Genomic DNA, 25,488 nt, shown 5'->3' with positions numbered 1-25,488 from the left:
GTGGTCTGCCAACCAGACGATGTCTCCAACCATTCTGCCATAATACTCTCTCTCTCTCTCTCTCTCTCTCGTGTGCCACTTAACTTCGCACAAATGGAATGAGTCAAAAACACCAAACAAAACAAAACTGACTCCACTCCTGCCGGACCTTGTTCACTAGAGCCTGGATGAGTCTTGTGTTGTTGTGTGGTAATAGCCTTCAAACTAGCAGCTGCGTGTGTCTCCTGTAGGACTGGCTCCTCCTCACTGTAAGGGTTTTCCATGCTGTTGTTTCCTGGATGTTTTTGGAAGGAGATTTTGTAAAGTCGTCCGACCTAAGGGCTTCAGTGAGGTAAAGAGGAAAGACGTTTTTATTGGGTTTGATTGGACTGTGTGAACTGTCTCACTAATGTCCTGCCTCTCTTGCTGAAATTAAGAAAAGAAATGAAAGTATGACGTGCAAAAGAGCCTCGAAGTTGTTTCCGATGGAACATAAACCTGACACAAGCCAAACGGGAGCGAAGAAGCAGGACAGTTTATTAATAAACGCAGACATCTTTCTCTGTGTAGGTGTGTTTACTGGCCTTGAAATGTAAAAATGAATTGAATGTAGACCAGCACATCTTATGTGCTTTAATTAGAATCTATGCTGTAGAAGATATTATGATACAATGTTCACACTACAACACGAGGTCGAGCTAATTATGTTTCTGCTAAGTTTGTCATCTTCCAGTCAGACTGCCACCGTCGTCCACTGCGATTACATGCTCGGGGTCGTGCTGCTTATGTAGATATATTTTATTAATATTACTTTTGAATTATAGACCATATGAATGTTGTTCTTATTCATGCTCTTACACCACCATTATCCACTGTTGTTGATCAGCATTGAAATCTTCTCACTAATCACTAATGCAAACAGAATGGCACCCTGTCAAATGAAGATGGGGCAAAGTTCCAGAACCACCGTGCCACCATTTGGCCCCAAATATAATGTTTCTTCAGTTTAATTTAAAGTACAAAGGTTTTACTAAAGTGAGTATAAAACTATTCAAAAGAAACAAAAAGATAAGCAAATGAAACTGTGAAAATTCAACTATTTTAAATCATTGCAGAAGAATTGTCGCATTTTTCAACTTCCCTCTGTTATTTTGTAAACATTGACTTATCATCTCCACTGCAGATGCTTATGTTTCTTCTCCTCTCATTGAGACATTTTTGAGAGGGATACTGAGGCTTTTTAGGCTCTTTTTAGTAACATTCTAATGAATAGCAGCTAGGGTTGCAGTTGTTGAAGTGCTATGAGCTGTGTTATTGGGTGGATGCAGGTGGGGGCGGCGTCACAGATTAAAACCCAAACTAAACCAAAACTTAACCAGACTTGGTATGTTCTGTTTAAATGACCTGCACGTGGAAATGTATTTAACCCAGTGACGGTCATATTAGCTGTCTGATGCATTCAAGCACAGCTGCTGTAAGGAGTTTGTGTTATTTGCCTCTCTTGACATCATATAACCCCCTTTGTTGGAGAGCCCACATAGTTGGACAGGTTATTCCCCCTCTCTTTAAAATCCCCCCCCTCCTAATTGCCACATCAGAGGCAAATTCTAACAGTGAAGGGTGTAGAGCATGACATTATAAACACTATGGGCACAAATGTCAGGGCCATCATTAGGTGGAAAACTCTGGTGCTGTTGCCAATAGGTGTTTGTGTTTTTGGTTGGTTCTGGAGCTGGTGACGTGATTATATCATGCAATACAAACTTCACTGTGCCACACTCCCACAAAAAACATCCTTCCCCTGTCAGCTATTTTGGACTGAACGCAGCCCGTTTGTTACTGAGCAGGTTTAGTTGCTCGAAACCTCCTTCAGCTGTCAAACCAAAAACAGGACTTGTTCACACTTCATCATCCAGTGATTATTGCGGAGTCATTACACCACCGGGTCAGATAGGGAACATATTTAGTTTTTATCGGCCCTCGTCTCCCATTTAATCATCAACTGCCAACGAGCGCGGCAGAATCTTGATAATGTCGAGCTGTCTCAGGGACGCAAGTGCCATTAAAGTGCCTCTTAGCCACAGAGAGACGCATCTGAGACAGGGTTGGTGATCTACATCGACGAGTGTTGCACAAGAGGCAACCGAGTGATCTCATTTGCTCATATTGTTGCAGGCATGTTGCATCATGGGTGAACCTTTTAGAGGCAACAAGTGACAGACGGGAGTACGGGAGGAAAAGCTGGACTGCAAGTTCTCCCACTTATCTTGGAGACAGTTTGACATGTTAGTCATCTGACTTGATTTTTATTTCACTACCTCAGCTAGATATGAAGCTATCTTTAGGGTGATGTTCGACTCTGGCCAATTCCTCCGATGATTGTGGACACTGCAGTGTGCTCAGTGCTTGACAGTAGGGTGCACATGTGAGAGGCAGTCACAGCCTTACTCTAAATGAACATACTGGATCTAAATGGCTTCCAGGCATTTCTCACTTTTCCCCCAGAAGCCGGGGCCACCAGGACACTGAATAGCTCTCCTGGCTGACGGCTCTCTTCTCTGCCACCAGACAGATGCAGCCTAAGCAGGGGTCAAGCCTCATTTTAAGGACAATTAGACACACGGGCGTCTATCTCATTCATCTCAGCACACTGTAACCTACCTGCCATTCAAACACCTGTCCAAGTTATCCAGACAAATAAAAAGACAATGTTTCCATGGCGATGATGGGGTTTCACATCATTCTAAATTCAGTTTTTAATTTACAACCAGTAGCTCCATGTTAGGGTTTCCCACTCTCCACAACTGTCTGAAAGGAAGGAGGAAGACCGCCGCTGTATTTGTACTTGTAGACTTAATAAACTGTACTCAAAGCATCATTAACCCTTTTATACTATCATGTTCAGTCATTCATAATCCATAATACTTCTGAGGGGTCATGAGGGAGGTAAAGGATAATCCCATGAGACTTTGGTTCTGCCATTTGTTGTGGCTGAGTGGGCAGAGCAGGCCGTCTTCTCACCAGATGGCAGGCAGGTTGGATCCTGGCTTCTCTGATCCACTCATCACTGAGTGTCTGGCAAAGACGCCGAAGCCCAGCTTGCTCCTGGTGTCTGAAAAATAAAAGTCTGCGTCTGTAGCAACGGTTTTGTGGGAAAAAAATTGCAGTGAAAGTGGATCATGACAGAAAGATGATGACTGTGTTGTGTTTTTGGGGGTGGAGCTTCGGTGAAAGATGGGGGTGTGAATGATTCCAGATGTATGATTGGCCTGGGGGGTTGGGGGCACCTTTGTGGGTCTCCAAGAAGACCCGGGTTTGAGCCCCGGTTGGAACAAGGGTCTTTCTGCATGTTCACATGATGTTCACATGTTCTGCCCGTGTGTGCGGGGTTTTTCTCAGGGATCTCCGGCTTCCTCTCACAGTCCAAAAACATGCAATATGGGGATTAGGTAAATTGGGCACTCTAAATTGACCATAGGTGTCTCTGTGTGACCCTGCGATGGACTGGTGAACTGTCCAGGGTGTGACCCCGCCTATCGTCCCCTATGTCAGCTGAGATTGGCACAGCGCCCTCCTGTGGAGGATAAAGCAGTAGTAAACTGATGGATGGATGATTGGTCTGGTATTTCTTTACACAGTTGGATTTTCTCTTGGACGACGACTGTTAGAAGTTGCATGGGCTCACCTGGAACAATCAGGACATAGTGATGATTTGATGACGTCCCGTGGTGTTTCTGTTGGCAGGCAGCTGTGTCAATCAGATTAGTTCAGACTGATTCCTCGCTAGTATGATTTTTATAGCTCAGACACAGAATACAGATACAAATACAGGTACATGTGATGATGGAGACCAAAGGGACCATAGACAGCTGTACTTTTGTCCTGCACCGTACGTGGATATCACTTCGGCCTCGTCTTTGTGAAGTGTTCCTGCAGGAAACACCTTGGCGGGCCACTTGCTCTGTGCCAACAAAGGGCACCTTGCAGGTGTCAGTCTGCCTACGGTGATGCTCCATCTTAGTATTCCTGTCAGGAGGCCATGCCATAAGCTTCTCAGCACAATGTGTCCAGATCCTTATCTCTGTGCCACAATTCACAGAGCTTTTAGCTTTTCCTCTTCCTCCGCCTTTTTTGTTCTCTTCACCCTTCACCACCTCTATTGTCAAACAAATGTCTTTGTGGACAGATGTGATGGATAGTCATCGTCTGAGGGTCTGTGCGACATGGGGAAGAAAAAAAAGTGACTGGCGTTCAAGATAAAATCAGGTCTGCGATGCTAAATAAACCTTAAATCTGATCGTTAAGTTGTTTTTGCTTAAAGTTAAAACAAAGGCAGGTGAAGCCACAAATACAAAAGTAAACCATTGAGGAAATGAAATCATGTCTCAACCATGTTGTAAATTCAGTACATTCTCCTCTGTCTCACAAGTGAGACACATGTTTTGGTCATTAGTGCTAATGGCAAATGCTATTACCTTAATCTGGTAATTGTGTGTAATTGTGATGTTAAGGTAATGCGTGTGTGTGTGTGTGTCCGCTGGCCTCTTCCCTAACACAGTCAGCTCATTTAAAGCAAAGGTCTATTTTTAACCCGCTGTGACTGAAATAGGGTCGGGGGTCGGCTGCGGCTAGAAGAAGAGAACGGTGACATACAGCCACCGTTTGACAGTGTTGCTGAGACAATCACTGATGCTCAGGGAGGTCACGGGGAGGTCATCACTACCTCACAGGCAGCGACAGGAATATGCAGCTGCACTCGGCAGCTCAACAACAACCGTTCTTTTCCCAAATGTCTGCTCTGACCATCACAAATCTATGCCGCTAAAGAGAGGTTTAGTAGCATGTGGCACTGACACAGGCACACAGATTTTAGCCACTTAGCAAAAGGCTCACATGATAAACACTGACACCTACTTTAGTCTTTGATATCTGAGTATTTTCTCACCATTAGAAACCTTTTTGGAGCAGTAAACTAAAGTTTGTGTCCCATTAAACCTGCACCAAAGTTCATAGAATCAGTTAATTTAGACATATTTGTTCAGTACTTCCTCCATGACCAGAGCACAGACTCCGTCAGCAGTGCTGTTGCTAAATACACCAGACTCCTCTGTTAAATATTGAGATTTTAGAGATTTCCCTTGTCATTGTTGGAGATTAACGCACATTTTTAGGATTGTTAAGTCTTTTTAACTGAGCCACAGTTCACCATTGTTCGGCTTGACTCTTGTGTCGGACGTCTCTTCCTGTGACGTCACCAGATTGCATCACGCATAGTATCGTTCATGTGCCCTAAATTGTGTCTCCTCTATTAGACAACAAAAAAACGTGTGACAAACGATACAAACAACATACGGAGAAAATATTCAGATAAAGACTTTTTTAGAACGGTGTCTCTCCGCTGCCCAAGGAACCCAAATGATTTCAGTGAATCAATACAAATGAGATTTATATCGGCGCTGTTGCTTTCATTGTGTTGCCGACACAGCACGAGTCTGCCTCTTGTGCCTGTATTGTCCTATTATATTTAATTCACGACCTGGGCAAGTTTCATCTGCAGCTGATGTGATATGGAAATATAGAAACCTGAGGGTTGTGGTGTTTCTGCAAAGAACGAGACATAGGAATTGTAGCAAGGTGGCTGCTGGGACAAGATGAAAAGTTAGAGAATCTGCACAAGTTTTCATGGCAGTCAATTCATGTGGAGACATTTCACCCCCATAAATGTCAACCTCACTACTAAAAACGAATATCGATTCAACATTTAATCTGTATGTAGAACTTAGGCTGTTGATTTCTGTCTGACAAACCTTTACATGCAGATATTAACTAAAAAAATGACAGTACTACTGCAATATGATGGGAGACCAAACCCTCCACTGAGCCAACAACAGCAGGTGATGGGGCCGAAAAAACCCAAAACAAAACAAAAAAACGTTCCTTAATTCCTTTAAAAATGAATTATTTGTCACTAATAGCAGGAAAAGGCACAAGGGACCACCTATTTACTGTGGGTTATCCACTGCCATCATATCCCTCCAGAGAGCATCATACAATTCTATTACATGTGATAATGAGCTTGATTCTGTGATGTGTGTGACAAATCTGCATTACAGCGGTGGTAAATTTGCCAGTGATGTGCAGTTTCCATATAAGTGAACATTTAGAATTCAGGTGCTTGGTTTACAGTAATAGTAATAATCATAATAATGTCTCCCCTCATGTTTTCATTTCTCTTCTCCCAGTGTGTTGTGCTGCCGTCATTAGGTCATAATAGGCCCGACGTCGCGCTGGCAGACTTCACATCATTTCACTTTGGCCTGGCGCCGCACAACAAGGGAGAGAGAGAGAGTGAAGACATTTAAAGAATCAGGGAATTTTTGTTGAGGAAAGACACAGCCAGAGTCTCCATCAGCAAATATGATGTCTCAGCCGCACAGGAAGAGAAGCAGGACCTTAGATGCTCCCTTTCCCCCACACTCAAGCCCATTGCCTGAGTCAGCTACTGTTCCCTCACCACTTCTTATTTCAACGTTCTTTGCCCACTTGTCGTCCTGTGCCTCCAAAAATACCTCTGAGTGATTGTGTGTGTCCACCTCCCTCTGATGCCGTGGAACACAATCCCACAGCTTCCACCGCTCTTTTCAGGGACACAACCCTTTTATTGTTAGCCAGTTGTTTTGAAATGAATTGAATTTATTTATTTATAACAAACCAGTGTGATTGAAATGTATATTCTTCCCTTGTCACCCTCTGCAGACTTTGGAAGCCGTGCTGAACTTCAAGTACTCTGGGGGAACAGGCAAAGTGGAGGGATACTACAGGGAACTGACTCTGGGAGTCCATGTCGATGTGGAACCTTCTGTGTTCTTCACCAGAGTCAGCACCCTTCCTGCCACCAGGTAACTCTTCTTCTGTACTACATGATGTCCGTTTAGTTCATTTTGTTCCCATGTAGAGGAAAGTTAGTTCTCCTTTACCTTTGTTAACCAGTTTGGGCGTGTACTGTATGTTCAGCCTTGATGTTAGGTGGTCACGTGCCTTATATGTTAACTGTTGTTACGGAGGCGTGATCTTCCTGTCACATTTGATGGGTCGACCACGCCTCCTGCTGTCCCGTTGCTCGCCCAGGACGGGGCGGAGCAGGTTTGTGACAGCATGTCCCAGGTTAATAGTTTTCTGGTTAGGAATTTGAACCAGTAGATAGAATAAACTTTCACAACATAAGCCAATAAAGTCATAAAGGACGGCACGTACAGGTGTGAGTGGACACTCTTAGGGCTTTCACACCGGCAGGGCTCTGTGCCGGTTCTGGTTCCCGAACCCAATTTACCAGCCAGCGCATTCAGACCGAAAAAATAACGGGTTCGGAACCAAGAAATACCTGGTTCTTCCCTGCGAACTGTGACATCACCAGTGGGTGTGTCTTAGATTTAAAAAGAAAAGAGAAAAAGCAGCGACTGACAGGTGGTGCATGCTGGACTGTTGGAGGAAGACAAATGTCTGCAGCAACAGGACGAGGACGAAAGGCTTGAAGGCGAATGTCTCGCCTTCAAAAAGGGGATTTTCTTTTGCAAACGTGTGCAGTCTTCAACTATAACCTGTCTGTGAAACAAAAGCCACTCGCACTGACCATGACCACAACCTCGCACCACAATCTGTTCTGCTTATTATTCCCTGTGCCCACGAGTAGACAAATCAACACACAGAGTCGAAGTATTGCTGACCACAGTCGTGCATTAGTAACTTTCAGTTAGTCATTATCTCAGCGCGCAGACAAACAGAATTATGGAGCTGGGATAAGCTTAGAGTGAGGAAACTTTGTTCATCACTCAATCTCTCAGTCAGACATTGCTGCCTCGTTCATATTTAATCATATTTTCCCTCCAGTGTGAGGTGAACTGTTAACTTTTGCTTTAGTCCAATTAGTCTCCTTGAGAATTGGTTGGCGTTTCGATGGTTTTTTGGATGCAGAACTGCCTAAAAGTGACTTTGAAATGAGTAGTTCAGCCTTTTTAAAAAAAGTGTGTGATTGTGTGAGTGGCTGACGCACAGTCGTACTGTAGCTGTGTGCGTCCTCTGTGCCTAGAACCAGCATAAGAAGAAGAGGCTGTGTTTGTAGCTCACAGGAACGTGGGAGCTGCTGCTCCACTGTGCTTTGTTTGGTTTGTTTGGTTTGTTTGTGTCACTTAAGTAAATCTGAACAAAAAAATGTCAAACTCCAACTTTCCAAAGCACAAAACCCTCAGTTTTAAGTAGGAAAAAGCTGTTGTTGCAATGAGATAAATCAACATATTTATGCTTTAAGATAGTGTTCAAATGTTCTCACTGAGACCCTGGGTGCCTGTCTCACGCTGGTACGAGGTGCCAGGGCCGTGCATACCTCTGTAACTAAACTTCACATAATCTGAACTATTACTTAAATGTGGTTCCCCTTTAATCCCACGTGCATGTATGCAGGTTACAGAGTATAGTAGCTTGTTTAATCCCTGCTGAACCTCACCGCTGCTCTTGTCACAGTAATTGGTGATAAATGTCAATGCTGAAGTTTCATTTCATCTCCCATACGATCCGGCCCCCTTCGTTCTTTGTCGAGATATTGATGATTTCTCTCTGTGGACACTAGAGCCATCTAATCCAGACCCCAAATGTTATAACCACTGACAGATCAGTCACACAGTGAATGAATATTCAGTGCATTTTCTCTCACCATCACGTGGCTTTACGCGTTGTTGTGTGTCCCCCAACTCTCCCATGTGAGGGCGGACAGATCACAGCGGCGTAATGGTGAATCATTAGCTGTAATAATATCTGCCGTTGAAGCTGAAGCTGAATCTGTCCTGGCTGATGGATGCACCGCGGTCGCTGCCACACCATCACCATGTCATCTCCCCTGTCCTCTTCCTCTTCCTCCTCCTCCTCCTCCTCCACCACACCCACAGCCCTCTGACGAGCAGTATCTGTGGCTGTGGCTCTCGAGCGCGTCTCCAAATACTGGAAACGTGTGAAAAGTCAAATGCTTTGTTTTGTACGGCTCACTATCTCGATCAGTGAGCTCCACGCGGCCCACTCCGCCGCTTCTCCACCACGTGTGACCGTCTGGAGGAAAACAATCCCGACAGCCTTACCATGGGTGAAATGAAAGACAACATCGTCAAAGATGTATATTGTGGTGATAGTCAAGGTTGCAGAATGAGCTGCAGGTGGGAACAAATCTTTATTTATCGACAGGTTTGTAAAGTTTTTGTTTTTTTACCTTCGTCTTTAGTCCGTGTCTTCATGTTTGCAATTCACCAACATTGACTTGTAGTATTTTTAAATGCAAAAATGTAATTGTTTGACACAATATTTGGCATATTTATGTTCCGCTCGATAAAATGTTAGAACATCTGGGAAAGACGTTGGATCAGTGTTTGTCAAACCCAGATATGACGATGTTCTGGAATGATTCAGTTTTGAATGATTTCTTTGTCATGTGGAGCAAAGAAAGAAGGAAATATTCACATTTTAACTAATAATAATGTACAAAGAACATGGGAACATCATGGGTGTTACATTTAAAATCAAAAGATTCTTTTACATATAAATACATACACATACACATACATCATGGTATAACGTCGCACTATTTAATGGCGCATACACAATCCATTTCTCCAACTGAAGTCTTAAACAAAAGTAAGTCTCTCCATACACTAAATTTCTTGAATGATCCCGAGCCAATGTTGGCGGATCTAGTTGCAACCATTTCCTGGTTATAGTTTTCATACTACTTGCTACTTATTGAAGAATCTTCAATAAGAGAAATCTTGTTTTAATCATGAAAAAAAACCCTCAAACCGATAAATCGATTATCAGAATAGTTGACGGTGGATTTGGTAATCGATTAATAATGGATTATTCAACAGAGACATGTGTGGATTCAGGCCTTACTGAGTCCTCACCTGTCGAGTCAGCCGTTAAACTAGTAGCACGTGCTGTTGTAATGTAGCCACTGTATCTGTCTGTTTGAGACAACAGAAGACTTTAAGTGATATTCCACAGATTAAAAATGGTCTTTATAACAACTGAGAAATAAAGAAGTCACTCAAGAAATCAACATTATCTCCCTGACGATATTAGTCTGGCTGTCCTCTGATTTTCCCTGTGGATGGACAGACATTAGCGTCCTGTTGTGATGAGTTCTATCAAATATCTTTTGTTTCAAGTTCAGAGAGAGTTTTGAAGTGAAGATATCTGTCTATCTCTATATATCTATATATGAAATTGCTCAGTCATGCAGCAACTGATTCATTTGATCTGTTTGTGTCTCTCACCGCCTCCCCTCCCTCCCTCCCTCCCTCACGGTGCTACAGATACTTATTTTTGAACATTCTCCTTTGCCTCCTCGTCCTTGTAGTGTTTGATTTAGCCGTGCTTTCCTTGGATCCTGATGAATGCAGTAGCACAGTAGCTGCTCACAGTCATGGAGAGGAATATTAAACCATTGTCTTAAATGCAGTTTGCTTTTTGTCTCCCTCTCCCTCACCACCCTCCCTTTTCCCCCTTCATCCGACTGCTTTTGCTCTTTTCTTTTCCTCAGGTTTTTAGCTCTTTTTTTGGTCCCCCTGTTGTTCTCCTCAGGTGTCTCTTTTGTGGCACCATTCCTTCTTTTTCTGCCTCTGTACATCCATAGTTCTGCAGCACTGTGTGTGTGTGTGTGTGTGTGTTATGAACTATTAACACAGCAACAACAGACACAGATCCTCAGTTTGTGCTTCCTAAGTCAGATTTAAAGATAGATAGTCAATAAGGAAAATAAGGTTTATTAGATAAAGCTAAAATGCCTGTGTGTCATACAACCCTTTTCCACTAAGGTCCTGGCACGGCACGGCACTGCACCATTTAGCCACTACAAAAATAGTACTTACTCAAGGTGGGCGGAGTCACGCAGTTGTTTTCAGTGTAACTGAATCATTAGAATCAGTTCATTAAAAGTGTTAGTTCAGTACAGTACTGGAGCACAGTCACTGACATACAGCGGCAGGGTGTGTGATGCTGCTAAATACACCAGACTCCTCTGTTAAAGATGGAGATTTTAGACATTTCCCTGGTAAATGTTGGAGATTTATCCACGTTTTTTAGGATTGTTAAGTCTTTTTAACTCATCTACAGTTCGGCATTGTTCGGCATGATTCTTGTGTCCTGCGACGATGCTCTGACCAATCAGTAGCCGGCAGTCGGCTCGCGTGGAACCTGGTACCAGGTACTATGCTAGTGGAAACACAACAACTTTGCCGTGCCGTGCCGGTGGAAACACACCAATCGTAACACTGACCTGCTTCATGGCCAAAAACACAACATGACATAACATTTAATAAGAAGAGACATGTACTGTGTCACGCCTGATGTGGACTCTTGCAATGTCATTTTAAAACACGACCAAAACCTTCTACTTCATCGACACTGATAGCCTGAATAATCTCACTTATAAATAACATAAAACAGCCAGAGCAGAGAGGGACAGTTTTCTCCCTCTCCTCCCCCATTAAAGCACTGCTCTCCCACCCGTGACACTCTGCTGCTCTGCTAATGGAGCGGAGACACACAGAGAAACTTCTCCCGAGAGGAAGCTGATATCCTCTTAAGTGTGAGTGCAGACACACAAAGCCTCCGTATGACCTCTTTCTTTAATTCTCCACCTTTTTACAGGTTGTTCTCGTCATTGACCTGTTTATGTTTCACCCTGTGGGACCAAACTATAAACAGCCTCTGTGTGGCGCTGCTCAGCAGTGCACACTGACATGTGTGTTGTCAGTGAGCACCAGGCAACTGTAAGGTATAATCAAGGCTGTGAATGTGATGTGTATGATCAGACTTTGACAGCGTCCATCATGGAGCACACACACACCTGTCACTGTCAGACGGCTGGATGACGGTGACGCCTCCAGTACATGACAGCTGTTATAAAACGTACTCGCGTAGATGCTGACGTTTGTCTTTATTTTGGATTCCTGCAGTTAATGGAACTGTGTGTAACTATTTACTCAATGACAAATGATTTGTAATGAGTTCACACAATGCTTAACATTCCCACGTTGCACACGGGAAGTGATAAGTTTGATTATGCCGAGACAGACGGAGGCAGCGGCAACACGGAGCTAGTAAAGTGAGCCGGCTGCAAATAGGTCAGAGTACATGTGGAAAGACAAAGAAGCGCCTGCAGAAAGGCAGTTTGACTCAGTAAACGCTGCTTGTCCTGCCCGTGTTGCCCCTGTGCTCTTAGACGGTTGCCCCTGTGCTCTTAGACCCTCCCTGTTTTCTCTTGTTCCTCCCTGCTTGTTATTCTCGCTCTCTTTTCTCTTCAAACTGGTTTTCAGCCTGTGGTTCCCTGTGAAACAGAGAAAAGGTGACGTGTAAGCTTGGTATAGATAGTTAGTGAGCGGCTTTGCCTGGTGAACTGACAGCTAACCTGAACCGGCGAGTTGGAATAGTAATATCTGGAAGTGATGAGTGTTTCATAGCATTGATACTGCAGACACTGATACCTTCCACAAACCTTTTACCGTAGTTAAACTAGATCCTTTCTCGAGCAGCAACCTCTCACCCCTGTTGATCTCGTTCTCATCCTCCCTCAGTTCAATTCTCCTCATGCTTCTCATTCTTTCCGGCTCCACTTTTCTGTCCTGTCCCTCAGACACTGTGACTCACACACACACACAGACAAGAACATGAGATGTAATGCAGCAATCCAGTGTCTTCCATGTCCTTTCCTTTGCCTTATTATCACGCCTTTCTTTTCCCCTCTTATGGCACTTTTTCCTTTTCCATTAGGGTTAGTACCTGGTACCTGTTGTTTTTTTTTCTTTAGTGCTTTTAACCACAGTCCAACTGTAGGCAGCCGCCTCACTTGTCTCCATCTGTCGCCATGTAAAAGACAGTTGTGTAGAGCTGATGGGTCTTTTCAGCATTGCATGAACTAACTTGGTTCCAAGCGAGCCGAGCCGATACTAAAATATTACACATAAGATATAATATTACATAAGTGTCATGAGATCAATGTCCAATACAAAAAGACTTAAAAATCCTGAAAACATGCGTTGATGTGAAGGGAATGTCTAAAATCTCAATATTGAACAGAGGAGCCTTGTGTATTTAAAGCTGAGTCACAGCCCGTGTTTCAGTTCAGTGACTGTGTCACACAGAGTCTGCGCTCCAGTCATGGAGGAAGTGCTGAACTGGTCTTTTTAATTCACTGATTCTAAAGGTTCAGTTACACCGAACACAGCCGCTTTGCTCGTCACCAGTTTGTGTGTTTGTGTCGCGTGTAGAGCGGTGCCATTAGCCTTCCTCTCTCTCACATGCACTTCTCCCCGGGGAAATGAATACATCTAAAGGCTCGACTGAGACCCTTTATACCTAAACACATATTGGCAGTATATGTCATGTCCTCAGTATAGGTTGAATGACAGTTAGGTGTAGTTTCACACTCTGCCCTGTTACGTCTGCTCTTTACAGGCAGATGACCCTTGGTCACAGAGGTCAGAGCAAATGTGAGGTGACACATCTGTTAAAGAAAGTCACACGTAGCCTGGATGTGTCACAGATTTATACATATATATATATAGATATATATGTGTATATATATATCTATATGTGTATGTATACGTATGTATATATGTATATATATATATATATATACCTATATATATATATACACATATATATGTGTATATATGTATGTATATATATGTACACTTTCAGTATACATACTGAAAGTGCATCCTATAGTGTTAGCTATAACTGGAGCTTAGTGTGTTCTTTTTCACACGGAAGAAAAGCGTGTGCTGCTCGTGCTCTGCTGCCTTTATCTGACAGACGACACGCAGAACAGTTATGAACCGAATTGGCTTTTGATGCTTTAATGATTTAGATCCTTTAAAGCTGTGGTGCGTGACTTTTAAATATAAACAAATGTCAACTACGTTCAAACTCTTATTTATTTTACATGGTGACATGGTGACGGCTGCCTACAGTTGGACTGTGTACCGAGATGTCTGACAAACATTCTATTGCTAAAAACAAAACCTGGATGTTCAGTAGAATTTCACAATCATATTTTTATCACGGTCATAAATTTGGCTCCTCGTGAAAATGACTGTTCGACATTGAAAATGCTCGCGACACTTGTTTAACACAAAGCAATTCAGGGACTTAATAAACTACCCGTCTACTGTATGTGTCTGCATGTTCAAGCACAGCTGCTGCTGTTCTTGCACCATGCAGCTCCAGGTAATGCCACAGTGCACAGCAGAATCCACTGTATATAAACATTATAAACAACAACGGCGACTGTTTGATTTAAACTTATTATTCAGTGTGAAGCACATACTGACTGACAAGCCAGTAATTAGTTTTACAGCTATTTTCTACTTGCCACACAGTCTTTATTTGTGGACACAGGAATGATGTGTCTCTTATTGGCGTCTTTTAGCTCAAAATAGCCCCCTCATTGGCAGTCCTCTAAATCCAGCACGGCTAATTGAGGCCATCACGTACTCTGTGCATGAGATGTGTCACGTTGTGGTGCCAGAGCGGTGCTGCTAAATCAGCACTTATCGACTGCAGATTTACAGAATTGACTTGAGATGTGGGGCCTCAGCGCCATTGATCGCTGCATTTTTACCCCCGTCCTGTTGTGTGTGTGTGTGTGCGCGCCACTTTCGCCGCCCACTACTTTGCAATAAGCACGCGATCTAAAATGATGTCCAGTCAGTTTTTACCACACTGTGAAACTATCGATTATTTTGATTGGTCATTTGTTCACGACCGTAGTGTTTGAGGTGTTGGTCTGTTTTGTGTTGGCACCACAATTCCTCAAATAAAAAGGTGCAAACTCACATCGTCTGTGTCTACAGTCCATCCCGTGAGCAGTGAGCCTGTGCTTCGTCTGATTGATCACCTCAGCTAAATGTGCTGGTCTATAAATCAGTACCACGCCGCCCACCACCACCGGCCCGTTAATCACGTCCACCAACAAAGACGTTGAGACACTTAATGAAACATTGGTTGACTGGAGAGAAAAAAAATCTCCTTTAATTGCTACAGCAGTTTATTAGGGAGTCGGGGAGGCTGAACTTAAGCGTCCATTAACCCTGAGATTTAAGAGGCGAGGTGTGAGTGTAACCTGTGGGGAAGATGGGTTGATGTGCAGCCTTTAATGGCACGAATGATAACAACTGAAGAAGATGAAACCATTGTAACTCGTGTGAGTCGAGGCGCGGCCCACAGCCAGCTCGTGAAGATCACAGAGAAGTGATTTCCTCTTCATGTGGTTTGACAGTGTCTTTAATTGCTTGGAATAATCTCTTCATCATTCATGTATGTTTTCCCAAGTTGACTCGATTATCTCAGGATGTATGCATGTATCCCATTTACTCAATCTGACTCATATATAACAAACTTAAGTTTGTGACGATCTCACAGATCTCCCACCATCAAAAAACCAGATATTTCAATAACACTAGATAAAAAAGGATATATGTTATGAATGGTTACTAGAGCTGCAACTAACAACTAGTTTCATAATCGTTAAAAAACATTGATCAGTGTTTGTCAAACCTTGAAATGACGATGTTCTCAAATGTCTTGTTTTTGTCCACAAATGATTTATTTGTTATATGGAGCAAAGAAATGAAGAAAATATTCACATTTAACAAGCTGAAACAATCAGAAAACTTCAAACCGCTGAATCGGTTATCAAAATAGTTGATCGATTAATTGAGTAATTGTTTCACCTCTAATGGTTACGATTGATATTTTCAGTATTAGTTTCTATTCTTTTGGTTATCTTCTTTGTACATGATGGCGTAACGCGTACAAACATGGTTTTCCTGTAATTAGTTTTCTCCTCCTTTAATTGAGTTTGTCCCACTTTACTTTGTATCATGTGAGTTACATTGTGTCGGAATAAGATAATAATTAACTTTCCTTAAGTTGTCCATCCTCTTTCATCTTTCACATACAGTATCTATGTACTGTATATACTGTACATAGTTCCACATATGTGTATATATGTATATATATATATACACATATATATATATATATGTGTATATATATATATACATATATATATATATATATATATACACATATATATATATATATATATATACTGTATATACATATATATATATCATATAGTTTCATAGATTTCAACAACGACGTACACATACTGAAGTCTGGAAATCAACACAAAGTCTTGTGTGAATGAAACACTGGGAACATTTTAAGCTTCATACATGTACAAATAACGATGGGACATAAACGCAGTATGCGTTCTTGACCACCTCCACAAACACTGACCTGTCTGCTCGGTTTCTATTTCAAGATTCCTTTCCTTTCATCGTGTCATTACGTGACGGAGAAGAAAAACTACCTGAGGGGTTCATTTTTAAAAATAATCCTGCATCATCTCCCCCTGTGATCTTAATCACAAATTGGGCCTCTTATGATCTGCATGAGAAAAGCAGGCCTGGGTTGATGATGATGATGATGATGATGATGATGATGATGATGATGAGGAGGAGGATGAGGAGGAGATGGCCTGCTGCAGCCGGGGCGTGTGGGTCTGTGGGTCTGATGAAAGCACAGCCACCTTTTGATGTTCTGACGAGGACTGATGAGTGCTTCACACAGTCTCTTCTCTTGATCTCATGCATTTGCTTTGTGCAGCGTGTCAGTGGTTCTTTATTTTTAGAAGGTAACTGTAACCTCATGCATAACGTACGTACGTACACACCCACGCGCTCATTAACAAGTCATTATGCACAGGTTACATGGGCAGAAAGACAAAAGAGGCTGAGTCACCCTGCTGGACTCGAACCATTGTGAGCTTGTTGTTATTTGTGACCGTGCAAACACAAACACCATTTTTCATTGTTGTGTGTGTGTGTGTGTGTGTGTGTGTGTGTGTGTGTGTATGTGTCCACAGCACCCGCCAGTGTCACCTGCTGCTCGACATCTTCAACCCAACAGAGCATGAGGTCACGGTCAACGCCAAGAACAACCAGGATCTGGTTCTGCACGCCAGCGAGTGCCAGAGGTGAGTCAAGTAAAGTAGTTTCTATTCTCTCTGTCTATATATATACACACACACACACACACACACACACACAAGGTGCACACGAGGCCACAATTTATGTTTATGAGCTTGGTTCACATGTACAAACACGTGATGTGTGTGGTCACGCTCCGCTGGGCCGACGGCTCTGAAAGCGCTTTGCGTCTCGTGCATCTGCGCAGGATTTCTGAAAATATACTATATACTATACAATACTACGTTGATATCAACTGTTGAGGAATATTTCGATGGTTTGTCTCATGTCCTCACACAGAGACACTGAACACAGGAGCTCAGCTTTGCGGCGGAGACACAAACAGATCGCTGCCGCTGTTGCGGGCGAGTGCGTCTGCAGTTATACAACGAATCAGTGATTATTAGACTAAAACATTGAAAAAGCCAGTTCTGATATGATCATGGACTCAAAACGGACAGAGTTTTTATATGATATGTTTGTAGTCGAGCTGTGATATGAAAACTGGCGCTGGCAAACTTTGCTTTTGACTTTTTTCCCGCCATCTATTTTGTAAAATGCTGCCACACTGTGACGTCTGTGACACGGATGTTAGAGGACGACTGACTGTAGCTCAACATGAAATAAAACCACTAGACGTTCTTTAATCTGTCTCTTGTGGGTGGGGCTAATCCAAAATTCTGAAAACACCCCCATTAGCACTTGGTACATTCCTCCACATGAAATCAAATTAACCATAGACTGTATGAAATTAAAAGTCGACGTATCAGAATTTGAGTCGAACCACAACATATCGACTGATTAATCCATTAGTCGACCGGGACTTTCCAGCCCTAGTGCCCAGACCGAGGTCCGCCATTTGATGATGCCTGTCCTACACCTTACCTGCTACGCTGCAGTGTGGCAAAATCACGCAGTGAAGGACAGAGTCGTCCTCCTCTAGACATATTATGTCTCACTCAGAAATTCGCTGTGATAACTTCTGAGTTTCACAGTTTGGGGGATTGGGGGAGGAGTTTGCGTGGCATCTAGTCTCCCACTTGAGTATGCCTCACGAAATGTGATGTTTTCTGTTGTTGTTGACGACTCGCGCGCTTGTGTGTCGTCAGATGTCGTCAGATTCCCAGCATCAGGTGCTGGGAATCTAAATTTTAGACACAGTCAGTGCTGACTTTGCTGTGTGCACCCTCAGTGCAGCACACAGGAAAAACCAAAGACAAGGTCTTTTATTTTTCACCTCCTGAGACACAGACATACCTGACCATGTGCACATTAATGGCCCTCCCTCTCTCTCTCTCTCTCTCTCTCTCTCTCTCTCTCTCTCTCTCCCTCTCTCTCTCTCTTTCTCCCTCCTTATTTCTTATTCCTGCAGCACTCCCTCTCGCTCAGTTTGCCGTTCTCACTGGAGAGCGGTGAAATTCTGATTCCTCTCAGCGTTGTCTCGTCAGTGCATCCTTAGCCACGGGCAGCAGTACACTGTAGGTGACTCATACAGACACTGTCGGTGCTTTCAGCACAGGGGAGGAATGTTATTTGAAGGGAATTATGGGATCTCTTCAAACACCCAGGTCACTCGGGTCACTCCAAATCTTTTTTTCCGTGCTGGAATGAGGTTTTCAGATCAGCAGTCGTACCATCGTGTGCCTCAAAAATGTCTATTTAAAGTTAGGTGTTTTTTGGGGGGGATTTGGTGGAAGCTGGTTTTAACATCAGGTGGGTTCCAATCCGGCCGTTTCTATAGTAACCAGAGAGAAGTCTGAGAGGAACAAGTTGACGAAAACAGATCTGTGCGAAGCCTGAAGTGGTGCTCGACGTAAAACACCAAACACATTTAGTCGACACTTTTCCCCCTCGCGTTCTCCGCAGGCGTCGACTGCCACTCTGCATTTGACTTTCCTTCCACAGCGGTTAAAGCGACTGAAAACAACAGCATCCAAATCATTGTGATTGGTCACTGACTTGCAACAGAGTTGGTTTTCACTCCCCGCTCCGCACCTGAACCTCTGTCCATGCGTTATGTAAATGTGCTGAGTGGGCAGGGACATTACGACGAGTGTGTAACTTAGTGACTCAGACAGAACCAGAACCAGGCCCAGCGAGTTCAAGAGTGACGCAGTTAAAAAAGACTCAACACTTCCACAGTGTCCTGCGTCAGTCCCACTCACACACTTTCACGTCCAGCACCTGGAGAATCATTTTTTATTTCACCACAGACAGGAAAGTCAGAATCACAATTTGCTTTTACCATGGTGAGTTCATTTCAATAATACTGTCACATAGCGTTGGATTAAATCCCGCCCCCCACTTCACTCAAACCAGCAAACCTGACAGAGTTGTGTATCTGTAGCAGAATGAAAAGCAAATATCACAAACAACAGAAGGTTGGTGGGCTGGCAGAGATGACCAACCCACAGACACACCCCTAACAGACTAAAGACCGCCTTCGAAAACAAATTAAGATTATAGATAAATCTCTTTTCACTGGAACTGCTGATACACAACAAAGGTTTCACCATTTCCAGGTCATTTTAATATCAGCGAGCAAATCTCTTCAGTCATTTATTCTGGGAGTAAATGCTCATTTTGTGGAAAATCCTCACCTTTTGGAGACATGTGACCTTCATGTGGAGGAGTCTCCCTTCTCTGTCCTTCAATGTCTTTGTCTCTCTTAGAGGATTTTTAACTGGTGGACATTTAGACTATTTTAACTCCCTTTTTACTTGTTTAAAGTTTTTCTTTTTCAATCATCGATAAAAAACATACAGTTGACCCTTTAAACATACAGTTTTTTTATTTAGATAAAAACGCTGTAGTTGTACATGAATAAGATTTGAGATGTGAACAGTATAAACACAAATACAGGCCAACAACATGGAAACTACATGTTCTGTTCTGTTGAGGGTGTGGACAAGGGCGCCGATTCGCCAGCTTCCTACGTCTGTGTCAGTAAAATGACTTCAATAAAAAAAAAAAAGGAAGTTCTTAGCGTTCAGAAACTGTCGTGTAGTTACAGTAACGTAAAGAGCGCTATCCGATGATAGTTAATGGTTTACGGAACATGGAGAAAGAGTTCTGCAGAATGATTGAAAGAAAGAAAAACTACTAGAGTCTGGTAACAAGTGCAGATGTGATTATGTTAACATCTGCCAGATACATACATTTATTATCAAAGGTTAAGCTCAGATCAAGCACATTGATTCTTCATGTAGATACCTCGCAGAGGCAGAGAAGACTGGAAACAGCGTCGCTCATTCCCGGCTCAGTTTTTGGCAGAAATGCTGATGTTTCCTCTGACATGCACTCATCCAGAGTCGGATAGAAGAATTTTGCATAAGCGGAGAAAACCGGGCCACAGACCCCGTAGATCTTGGTCTGCAGAAACCATATTGTGCCTGTCTCTCCAACTCATTGTCTGTGTACATCAGATGGCCCTGTCTTTTCATATTTCTTCCCCGCGCCGTGATGAATGAGGTGTCAGGTGCAGTATGTTTCCTGGCGTCGTCTTCCAGGACTTGCTGAAGCCGCGGCCTCGACGCGACACTCGCAAAAATGACTCTGTCAGTCATCCGCACTTCTTCCCGACGACAAATGGTTTCTAATTGTTGCCGTTGAACCTTTTTCCACGGCTGTGCAAACAGAGAGAGGAGGGAAGAGCCTTCAGACGTGGAAGCGAATGCAGCGAATGCAGCCCTGTGTCTGTACGAGGGGGTCACGGGAACTGTTTTCCATTACAACAAGTAGCTTTAGATAGTGACAGCAGGTGAATTACTTTTATTAAATAGTTCTCCTGGACAACAAAGAACATGTTTGTGCGACGTTGCGAGTGTTTTGTGTATTTTCTCTTTGTTCAGGAGAGGATGGCAGGTTAAGTGTCTGCGCTGCCTCATGGTCTCATCCATCATTCAAAGACTCTGCCTTGTTACCCGCTCTTTATGCCCTCCATGGCGTCCTCCTTAAATGGTGAATGTGGAAAAAGTGAAGTATCTCAGAGTGTGAGCGGCGACTTTGATGTTCAGGAGTAATGACCAGGTTTAGATCTCCATGCAGTCCAATGCAAACTTTCATTTTCTTTGAACAAAGATCAGAGAGATTGGTCGGTCGATATTGCAGGATGTTTAATCTTGTTTAAACAGTATTAGCGGTGCGGCTGTGAACAGGCTCACCTCTAAAAGGTTTGCTTTTCTGAAATATTGGCACTCCACCAATTGACCTTGACCTCTTTAACCTTTAACATCTGTGCAGGGAAGCAGGTCATTAGGCCTTTATCATCCCGGTTATTGCGCCGCTCCAGTACAACAACCTGGACGCTGAGGGGGCAACAGTCCTCCGCTGACTTTCTGAACTCCTGACCTTGGCCTTCAGTTGCCTGTTGGTTGCAGCAGCCATGGTCAGTAGCAGGTTCCTGAGCCGCATCGATTAGGCTGTTGGTCCTCTTCCTCCACAGCGGAGCCGTTAGCATTAGGCTCTTCTTAGGCCTACTTCAAGTCGCGCATTAACCCGGTTTTCTGGCGACTGGCGACGTACCCGTGTGTCCCCCCTGCTATGCCACGAGAATCACCCTGGAGTACCACCTGAGTTTTTAGCCTCTTGCGCCCACTTCTCGACACGTGCAGGTTTTGTTGATGTTCGTCTGTTGGGGAAATCCACCCTGTGTGCTTAAACTCACCATGAAGCATGAGGCAATGAAACATCTGACTTACTGTCATGACTGATGGTTTAGATGGTGAAGATCAGCTCCATGTCTTTCTTTGTCACAGTTTTCCATCCTGGGAGTGAATATGAGGAGATGATGTTAGGTTAGGTCACGCCCACATGCAGCAGAACCTGACGCCATCAATCTCCATGCTGTGTTCAGGCTCAATTGGAGAAAACTCCCTCAGCATTAGTGGAGTGTTTGTGTTTCTCTGGGAAAACTCTTGGTCATGTATTCATCAGACTGCTTCACGTGAACCTTCTGACGCTCTGACAGTGAGATGATTACAACTCTTCTTTAATGACTCAAGACTAAGTGTCTGTAGTCACTGCTCTGCATATACACCATGCTCTCTCTATGTCTCTCTCTCTCTGTCTCCCTCTCGCTCTCTCTGTGTCTCTCTCTGTCTCCCTCTCGCTCTCTCTCTATGTCTCTCTCTCACTCTGTGTGTCTCTCTCTCTGTCTCCTCTCTCTCTCTCTCTCTCTCTCTCTCTCTCCCTCTCTCTCTCTCTCAGTCCCTCCCTGGCTCCTCTCTCCCTCGCTCTCCCCTCTCTCTCTCTCTCTCTCTCTCTCTCTCTCTCTCTCTCTCTCTCTCTCTCTCCTCTCTCTCTCTCTCTCTCTCTCTCCCTCGCTCTCTCTCGCTCCCTCCCTCTCTCTCCTCTCTCTCTCTCCCTCTCCTCTCTCTCTCCCTCTCTCTCTCTCCTCTCTCCCCCTTTCTCTCCCTCCCTCTCTCTCTCTCCCTCCCTCCCTCGCTCTCTCTCCCCTCCCTCTCTCTCCCTCCCTCCTCTCCCTCTCTCTCTCTCTCTCTCCCTCCCCTCTCTCCTCTCTCTCTCTCTCCCTCTCTCTCCCTCCCTCCCTCCTCTCTCTCTCTCTCTCCCTCCCTCTCTCCCCTCTCTCTCTCTCTCTCCCTCCCTCTCTCTCTCCTCTCTCCCTCCTCCCTCTCCTCCCTCCCTCTCTCTCTCTCTCTCTCTCTCTCCTCTCCCTCTCCCTCTCCCTCTCCCTCCCTCTCTCTCTCTCTCTCTCTCTCCCTCCCTCCCTCCTCTCTCTCTCTCTCTCTCCCTCCCTCTTGCTCTCCCTCCTCTCCCTCCCTCCCTCTCTCTCTCTCTCTCTCTCCCTCCCTCCCTCTCCTCTCTCTCCCTCCCTCTCTCTCTCTCTCTCTCTCTCTCTCTCTCTCTCTCTCTCTCTCTCTCTCTCTCTCTCTCTCTCTCTCTCTCTCTCCCTCCCTCCCTCCTCTCTCCCTCCCTCCCTCCCCTCCCTCCCTCCCTCTCTCTCTCAGTCCTGACCTTTCTGCAGGTGTGTCTTTGATCTAATGACGACGTTATGATGAGAGTGAGCAAATTAAAATCCCAGTTTGTGACATGAATTAAAAGCTCGAGGTCTAATTTCTACAAGAAGATTTTCTTAAGCAGGTTTGTTTGGTTGGGATTTTTTTGGATCAAATAGTTTCGACATAGACATCGAGCGTTAGATTCCATCATACATCTCACTCTCGCTCACATGCAGCTGATGTTCCACCGTGTTTTTGTGCTGGAACAGTTCACCTCTTCATCAGTTAGTCATAAGTTCCCTAATTTCCCTCACAGTGAACTCAATTTTTGTGGCTCTTGGACAAAATTAAGACATTAAATAAGAATGTTATCATTTTGAGAAAGAGAGATTAATTAACATTTTTCTGACATTGTATTAGGGCTGCAGCTAACCATTATTTTCATAACCGATTAATCAGTTGATCATTTTCTCGATTATTTGAGTCATCGTTGAGTTTGTAAACTGTCAGAAACGTCTTCATTCAGTTTGAATGATTTCTTTGTTTTATGGAGCAAAGAAACCAGAAAATATTCACAATTAAGAAGCTGAAAAATCAGAGAAACTGCTTTAAATCCTCGATGAATCAATTATCTAATTAGTTGACGATTAATTTAGTCATTGATTCATCGAGTAATTCTTTCAGCTTTACATTTTATAGATTCATTGAGAATATTCCTGATTATTAGTTGCAGCTCTAAATTAACATGTCGACATAAATACATTAATATGGAATATTCTCGAATGAGGAGCAGCTCTAAAGCAGTGATTACATGAAAAACAATCTTTATTTACATGGTCATGAATACATTCAACCATGAGAGAGTTGTTATGTATGCATGATTGATAGTGGAGTGATTTAAAGTGCACACACACGTCAGCATGTTCAGTGCGTGAGGAAACAGGAGCTGCTGCTCTTCTGCTTCCATAGTTTGGTTCATTTGTGTCTTTTCAAACACTAAAATGAACGGGTATATTTTGAACCTAGGTGAATTTATTTTCATGAATGCACTGGAGAAGAGGAGGAGGAAGAAAAACGCCACGGAGCTCAGTGACAATGTCTTTCACTTTAGTTTCTCTGTCAATCCATCGTTGTATTAATACAATTATTGGAATTAGGCAATTTTGGCAGTTACTTACAATATTTACAGTTTCAAGTCAAGAAAAACAAAAAATGGAATTTCATTTTAGTTTTATTGAGAAAAAACTCACCACATAGTTGGCTTTGAAGTGTTTGAAGCTCTCAGCTTTCAGAAACCGTTGGAATAGCACATAAACTTGTCACGTGATTACGGTAACAGCAAAGAGCGCTCGCTCTTAGACGGTTAAAGTACGATTTATCACGTTCATTTCACGGCTAACGGCTGGAAAATGTCAGCGGGTCGTTGCATTTTTAGGCAGAAATGACGCAGAGATTTTGAATCGCTGCAAAAAATTAAAATGATTTGCGTGTTTAAAAATGAAAGGTCGTCTTACAGCATGATATTCCTGAGTTAGGCTGGCATAGATGTTATTGATGATTTTCTTTGCGTCCCTGCTGCCACCCATAACAGTCAGTACCTCATTCAAATCCCCACCTGGCCAAAAAGGGCTGGGGTACCCCTGAGCCCCCCGGGTGCTACTCAGTGTGGCAGCCCACTGCTCCTAATTAAAGCCACAGCTTTAACTCCATATTTATTTACTCTGCACAGCCGTTATTTTTATCCTGTGAATTTGTGTTATGAGATCTTTAGAGCGGATGGTTCTTCATTGTAATGAAAAGAATATTGAATGTTGTGGTTGAAAGTCATGGGACGCTCTGAGGCAGCGTTCCCAGCCCCCACTCTGCATCAACACAGCTGTCTCTCCCCGGGGATCTCAACAAGCCTCTGGGGCGGTTTACATCTCATCACAGCATCAACCCTTGGGCACTGACTGATTCCCAGTGCCTGCCTTCCACTGCCAGCTCATTAACACCCCCTGCAGTAGAGCGGGAAGTTGGCACTTTGGCCATTTTGGGTTTCTCACTCTTATCCGCGGCCCTCCTCTCCGTCGGCCGTGCTGTTTTGGCTCTTCAAGGGTAGATGCGCCTCATTGCATGGGCTTCTCAAACAAAGCCTGTTTCCATGGTGACCACCTTTCCTCCTTCTTCTGCTACATTTTATGGTGGCAGAGCACATAATGTATCTGCAGCCAGTTATCCCGTCTTCAGCAGCCCCAGCCTTGTGTGAATATTAGTGATTTTTCTCCCTCTCTCCATCACTCATAGATTGGAAATCGTTTATTACTTCTGTTCATTGTGGGAAAAATCATCAATAATCAAAATATACTTGTTGACAATATGCAAAAATATGAGCGTGCATCTGCTGCTGCTCCCCCTCTCCCTGGGATTCATCTCAACACTGCCATCTTTTCTTTCCCCCTCTCTGGAGGTGCGGCACACATGCACTACAACAC

At 43.7% G+C, this 25,488-nt stretch overlaps 1 protein-coding gene across 3 annotated transcripts in view; it reads left to right on the top strand.

Moving 5' to 3' along the window:
* Positions 1-25,488, top strand: part of trappc9 (trafficking protein particle complex subunit 9) — a 154,757-nt gene that overhangs the window by 66,122 nt on the left and 63,147 nt on the right. For all 3 annotated transcript variants that reach the window (XM_044052130.1, XM_044052128.1, XM_044052129.1), the window contains 2 exons: positions 6,736-6,878; positions 16,952-17,062. In XM_044052130.1, coding sequence (XP_043908065.1) covers positions 6,736-6,878; positions 16,952-17,062 — 254 coding nt within the window. The remainder of the gene's footprint in view (positions 1-6,735; positions 6,879-16,951; positions 17,063-25,488) is intronic.

Source organism: Solea senegalensis, linkage group LG20, assembly GCF_019176455.1.
Source record: "Solea senegalensis isolate Sse05_10M linkage group LG20, IFAPA_SoseM_1, whole genome shotgun sequence".
Taxonomy (NCBI): Eukaryota; Metazoa; Chordata; class Actinopteri; order Pleuronectiformes; family Soleidae; genus Solea; species Solea senegalensis.
The sequence above is the reverse complement of the archived record's forward strand: the minus strand, read 5'-3'. Positions and strand labels throughout refer to the sequence as shown.